The sequence below is a fragment of the Littorina saxatilis genome, linkage group LG12 (assembly GCF_037325665.1).
Source record: "Littorina saxatilis isolate snail1 linkage group LG12, US_GU_Lsax_2.0, whole genome shotgun sequence".
In the NCBI taxonomy this organism is placed as follows: domain Eukaryota; kingdom Metazoa; phylum Mollusca; class Gastropoda; order Littorinimorpha; family Littorinidae; genus Littorina; species Littorina saxatilis.
In genome coordinates this window covers 70,947,105-70,954,259 of record NC_090256.1, presented here as the reverse complement: position 1 = coordinate 70,954,259, position 7,155 = coordinate 70,947,105, and the positions used below count along the sequence as shown (strand labels likewise).

General features: G+C 38.8%; 1 protein-coding gene across 1 annotated transcript in view; it reads left to right on the top strand.

The window, feature by feature from the left end:
- Positions 1–7,155, top strand: part of LOC138983190 (uncharacterized) — a 41,072-nt gene that overhangs the window by 33,056 nt on the left and 861 nt on the right. The window contains exons 13-15 of the mRNA XM_070356600.1: positions 4,693–4,719; positions 5,783–6,043; positions 6,920–7,034. Coding sequence (XP_070212701.1) covers positions 4,693–4,719; positions 5,783–6,043; positions 6,920–7,034 — 403 coding nt within the window. The remainder of the gene's footprint in view (positions 1–4,692; positions 4,720–5,782; positions 6,044–6,919; positions 7,035–7,155) is intronic.

The window sequence follows — 7,155 nt, the reverse complement described above, 5'->3', positions numbered from 1 at the left end:
GTTTCAAGAAGAAGGGGGAGGGGGACGAGGGATTACACATTCAGATTAACTACATAATAAATTATACAATATTTAAAAAACAAACAAACACTTAAGAGCATTGCATACATTAATATCCGAGTACACAATGGAAACTAAACATCAGGGGCAGTTTATAGTGTGATCAAATGTGTGTGCAACTGCCTTTTAAAGGCCTTTAAGGATGCTGATCGTTTGATTTCTATTGGCAAAGAATTCCACAGAGATGATCCTGAAAAAGCTAAGCTGGATTTATAAAGATCTATACGAGGAATTGGAGGAAGTAAATTTTGAGACCCATACCTCTTCGTAACATGTGAAAAAATAGGATTGCACATAACTGGGCACATCACCATGAACTAATTTATACATAAAGACAGCCTTATTGTATGCAAGGTGGGTTTTTAGGGGAAGGAAATTAAGGCTGTTTAACTTCATTTCTGTAGACATGTGCGATTCATACAGGATAAGTTTTGCAGCACGACGGTACAAAGAATTGAGTTTCAATAAGGGAACATCACTGCAGCCATCCCACAATGTGGAAGCAAAATTAATATGAGGCATTATATGAGCATGAACGAACATTTTTAATGTTTCAGACTTCGCATAATGTTTGAGTTTTGACAACAAATACAAATTCCTTGATAACACTTTGCAAAAGAGAGGGGGGGGGGGAGCGAGGGATGGAGATAGATAGAGCGAGAGATACTCAGACGCAGACGCAGACGCAGACGCAGATAATTTATTCAATAGGCCATAGCCCCTTATGAATGAGTGTGAACAAACGGTTCACGTTGCAAATAATATAACTCATCAGGTGCAGAAAAGGTACAACATAATAACATGATAATCGCCCAACACTACAGAATAAAACATATATTACACGGTCTTTAACTACGAGGTTACAACATCTCTTAATTTCAAGGCTTTATACAAATACAGGGATACATTTCTGATAACAGTTTCTTGAGATGAGGCCAGGAGCAGGCTAAGTCTAAAAGTGCTTGGGGTTTTATAATATTTAAATGGGATACATTTTTCTCTTAATCTGTTTAAGTATGGACAACACAAAAACAAAATGGACTTCATCTTCTTGCTTTTCTTTACAAAGGAGACACATCAACTGATCGGCATTATGTTTTTTTATATCGGTTAGAATGCACAGCAATTTCTGAAATACCTAATCGAAACCTAGTCACAATAAACTTTAGATGTCTATCCATATTCAACAAAAGATAGGGTTTAATGTCATGTACAGTACAAAATGTCCGATAAACAGCAAATCTATCACTATTTTGTATATGATAATCCCACTCTTGCCAACTGCAATCGACCAACCTTTCCCTAAAAACACACAAAAAATCTTTTTCATTAACAACGCCCTGATTCAACCACACAAAACCAAAACCATACTCATACAATTTACAACGGACACTTGAGGCCCAGTTCTTTTTACCACTCTCATCCATTTTAAACAACATTTCATATGATTTACGAGGAAGTCTGTGCGCCTCCATGTTTAACAGTTTCAACCAATAGCTTAAACGCATCTTAAAATAGAATTCAAATATATTGGATATCTGTTTGTCTTGCCATTTACTAGGTCATTAGGTGTTCGCATTCGGACTCCTAAGAACTTCTTCAATACAAATAAATGAACTTTTTCACACTGCAGAGCAGCCTTATCTAGTCCCCATATCTCAGCACCATACTGTACTATCGGTTGTACTTGGGAGTCAAACAACTTCAAAAAACCATTCAAACTATTATTATTAAGCACAGATAATCTTTGTATAATACACATCAGAGCATTTTTGGCCCGGCTTGAGAGATCGCTACAGGCAGCAGTGAAACTGAGTCGAGTTGAAAATAATATTCCTAAATACTTATACACGTTTACAACTGTGGGAAGGTCGGGTGGAAGGACAAGGATATATAGCACAGGCAGAGGAGCATACAATTAAGACACCGAAGACAGAGGTTGCTTTAACTTATCTTAACTTATCTTTTATTGAAGGAAAATGTAACTAAGAATAACCACTCAGGTAGCTTATCTAAATCATAAATATTCCAAAACAGTTTAGCTAAATTTGGTAGCAACTAGAAACAATGCTATAAGTTATAAATTAGAAACAATAACCGAACTCTAATATAGGAAATAGCAATGCTTACATATAACCAGAAATACCAATTATGAATTCTGATATCTACCAGTACCAGAATCAGCTAGAAACAATAACAGAACCAGAAAATATGTATTTAGTGTAAAACCAGAAACAATATGTATTTCTGGTGCAAACCAGAAAGCAGTATAATTAAAAAGGCAATATTATTCTGGTAGCAAGAAATATAACTATGAGTTCTGGTATCAACCAGAAAGCAGTATAATTAAAAAGGCAATATTATTCTGGTAGCAACCAGAAAGCAGTATAATTAAAAAGGCAATATTATTCTGGTAGCAACCAGAAAGCAGTGTAAAGAAGAAGGCAAGATTCTCCTCAGTGAGCACACGTAAAAGAAACACAAAATCTGCTGCTGACGCTAGTCGCGAAACACAAGAGCACGAATTCAAAACCACAAGTCGACCGATTACAAACGTCGCGCCAAACTACACGCTAGACCGGTTCACGACAACCCAATAGGAGCACCGCACAGCTCACTATCACAAATCGCATTTTCTGTTCTACTCTATGCTCGCTCTTTTAACGACAGTGGTCACTTCCGATTCCCTGTGGCGATAGGCCAATAGGAAGGCTACCCTGGGTAAGCCAACGGGGGGTGTTCTACTTAAAATGCCTGCCCAATGAAAGGGATCGTTAAAGATGCAGAGAGCCCTGTGTCACACACCGGAAATATTACGAGCAGTTACACTAGCTAAAGGGAGAAGAGGGCCCTGTCTGCATCACACACCGGATAAGGCTCATTAGATTACAAGCAGTGTCAAAGCTGATACATAATACTAGCTAAAGGGTGAAGAGGGCCCTGTCTGCAGTGCACACCGGATAAGGCTCATTAGATTACAAGCAGTGTCAAAGCTGATACATAATAGTAGCTAAAAGGGGCCGGGAAAGTTATGGGATCTTACCACCTAGATTAGAAATGAATCCGGTCAAGAGTCTACCCTACGATAGTAAACACACAATAAAGTACAATGCACAAAGACAACCAGGTATTATTTAGTCACTCCTTAGGCACTGATGGTTAGAGGTTACTCTGCTGCTTCTCACCATTTTAAGTTAGGGATTTCCTAACACAAAGGGCATTATTTAAAGGTAAACCCAATGTGACTAGAACACACACACAGGGAATAGCTATAGACAGGGGAGGCAACTGGGTCGGGCAGGAGATAACACACACAAAGAGACGGGGTACGCCACTTGGCTACACAACAGGTAAAATATCTTTCCCATATTATGTCCACCTTTCCCTTGCACTCAAATATCCACCCTTCCTAAACACAATAATGTTACTTTTACTCATGTTTACCTTTAAATGAAGAGAGGACACTGCCCTGCGTAAATTATTTAACTGAGTCTGTAGACCCACAACAGTCTCTGATAACAACAATAAATCATCAGCAAGCAAAAGAATAAACAATTCCAAATAATCATCAGTAAATGTGGCTCCATGTCTTCCATTCTCAATTATCTCAAGTGCTAACTCATTAATAAAGAGAGAAAATAAAACTGGGCTACAAACATCGTCCTGTTTAACACCAAATGTACAATTAATATAATCTGTAAACTTTGCTCCACATCTCACTTTTATTTTTACATTATCATACATACTCTTCACACACCTAAAGAGTTTCCCTTTTATACCATTTTTTAACAGAATTGGCCAGAGCAAAGCTCTGTTGATGGAATCAAACGCCTTCTCAAAATCAATAAAAGCAACATACAGCTTACGATTCAAAGAAAATTGTTTCTGTACAAAGGCCAAAAGTGTAAACATATGATCAATAGTGGAATAATTCTTCTTAAAACCAGCTTGATATTCCCCCGTACTGTTATTACATTCAATCCATTCTTGCAACCTGTTATTAATCACAGTACCATAGACCTTGCTACTAACATTACACAGCGAAATTCCACGATAATTATTTGGATCACTCACATCGCCTTTCTTAAACAAAGGGATAACAATGGACTCTGTCCAACTTTCAGGAAATACACCTTTGGAAAACAAAAAATTAAACAAGTGTACCAAAAAGTCAATCCCTGGCGAAAAAACATTTTTCAACAGTTCTCCTATAATTCCATCAGGCCCAGCAGACTTTTGAGGTTTTAACTTTCTCATTGCAATCAAAACTTCTTCTTTTGAAATAGGACGATTCAAAATACCTTCATCGTCTTCATATTCAAGAGAGACAGAGAGACAGAGAGAGACAGAGAGAGACAGAGAGACAGAGAGACAGAGAGACAGAGAGAGACAGAGAGACTCCGTTGTAATGAGTTAGTTATTTTGTGATAAATCATGAGTATTATGTTTATCTGTTTGTGTGATACAATTCTGAACACTTGCTGGCTATAAATAGTGTAATCTATACGTACTTGTTTAGAAATCGTGTTAACATCTACCTGTTTGATCAAATTATACACAGAATCACACGTTGACAAGAAATCGTGTTTTGTTTACCTGTACCTTTGATGACACTTGTTGTCTCGTTTGCAGCTCCCACGCGGCCTCCAGGCATGGGAGGTGGGTCTTCTTTCTTTCTTTATTTTCATTTGGTTTATTTGAATTCCTTTCCTTTGTTGTTGTTGTTGTTGTTGTTGTTGTTGTTGTTGTTGTTGTTGTTGTTGTTGTTGTGTGTGTTTTGTTCCCCCCTATATTTATCATCCCTTCCATGCATTTGTTTTACTTTCTGGTACTGACTATCTTTAGCCTGCCTAGTTTGTTTGTTTGTTTGTTTGTTTGTTTGTTTATTTGTTTGTTTGTTTGTTTGTTTGTTTGTTTGCTTGTGTGTTTGTTTGTTTGTTTGATCCTGATGACATATATAACCAGCAGGGGGAGTCAGGCCTACTTGGAATCAGAAAGGAATTACACACAAATATCAAATCGGGCAAATTCTCCTTTTTGATTACGTATAATGTGGTCCTAACCATAGTAGGATTGTACAGCGCTTCCAGTAGGGTTTAACTCTGGATGTACGCGCTTTATAATTAGTATGCATTAATAGACTAGTAGTAGTAGTAGTAGTAGTAGTAGTAGTAGTAGTAGTAGTAGTAGTAGTAGTAGTAGTAGTAGTACACCAAAGTTATTGTATTATAAACAATTGTCATACCTGCCAAAGAGGCAAACCCTGTATTTAAATACAAGTACACAAGACTGCTTTGTGCAGCCTACAAAAGCAAAGAGGACCTGGTATCATCTGCAAACTGTGAAAACAAAATTTCTTCATCCGCAAATTTCATGCCATGAGTTATTTTATTTTGCCGTTCGGTAGGATTTTCTTAAGAAATATTCACGTGAGCAAATGTCTTCAATTTATCTTTCTTCTAAACAGTAATCTTTATTTCTGTAATATAAAAAATCCGGCTGACTAATCCCAATGTTAACTTCTCGACGATTTTCGCTCTCTTGCTATTGCAGAATTCATCGTCGACAAAAACCGTTTCCAAGTAGGCTGAAAGTGTTCACGTGAAAGACCCTTTACGCAGTTCATGACTTGAAGTTCTGGTTTCCCCAACAATCTTCATGGCCTTCACATTGATTATGCTTGGTCACGGGGTCATGCAAGTTGTGAATTGTGGCGTTTCAGGGGAGGCCACCACACAAGGCGTAGGCGTAACGGCCACGGTGCCCAACGGCGGAGAGGGCACCACCGTCATCGGCTCGTCCCCCATGATGCCCGACAGCACCACAGCTCCACCAATGATGCCCAACAACACCACATCACCAGCAATGCCCGATGCCAGCACCTCCATGGCGCCTCCCGCCACGCCTCACGACATTCCCGGCACAGTCGCCAGGGGGCGCCAAGACACCATCATCGTGCAGGGCCCTGGGTCGCAGACACCAGGTCAGATACCAACTCCAACTCGAAAACTTGATTACGGAAGGATAATAGCATTAATATGCTCCTTTTTTTTACAGCTAAGTCCCTGCTACAATACACACATGAAACGACGAACAAGAATGAAGAATAGAAACACACACATATACACACACACACACACACACAGGCACACACACACACACACACACACACACACACACACTTGAATACATACAAACAAAACACGTCATCAATAAGCAATCTACAGAAGGGTGTAGAACCAACAAGAAGCAACATTCTAGGGAAAACGGTGTGAGATCAAATTAGACACATCTTTTAATTTGGCAGGTTGAGGCATATAAGCTTTAAATCCATCGCCCAGAGACAGACTCTGAAGTCATAAGCTTACACATTGATTGTTATATCCAGTGGCAACGTGGCATCAAGAAATCAACGTAATATGCATAGACTGTAAATTACACTTCAAAGAAGCGTTTGCTGTGTTTTGTCTTGTTTCAGACTGTGTCTGTACCTTGGCAAGGCATACACAGACTTTAAAAAAAAAATGATGGTCAAAGATATACATTAGGCCAAACAAAAATATATGTTAGTTTAGGGTAACGTGACCAAAAAAGATAGGGTCGGTAGGTCGGTTTTTTTATTTTTATTTTTTATTTTTTAAGTGTAGTCGATTTTTAAAGGAGTTTACCTCTTTTAGCCTCGGTATGGTTCGAAAAATGTGCCAAAAGTTGGTGTGTTTTTTTTAGAAATGAAAACAAAAAGTTGTAGGGTCGGCGGGAAAAAATAGGGTCGGTCGGGTTACCCTAAACCAACATTTATTTTTGTTTGGCCTTACGTTTAAATCAATGTCTGTTTACAAGGGCTGTCTTGGTGTTGCAGGCATGTGTCTGTACCACGGCAACGAATACAAACAGGCCGACCGGTGGAACGACGGCTGTGACTATGAGTGTTCTTGCATGGACGCTGCCACCAACCGTGTCGTCTGCACTGAAAAGTAAGTAACATAGCTGTGCCTTTAAGTTAAGAGAACATTATTACGAATCAAGATGACAATTTTTATTTTACGCTCTGACGGTAAAGCCAGTAAAGGCATGTTCCCGGAATATTGCACATCC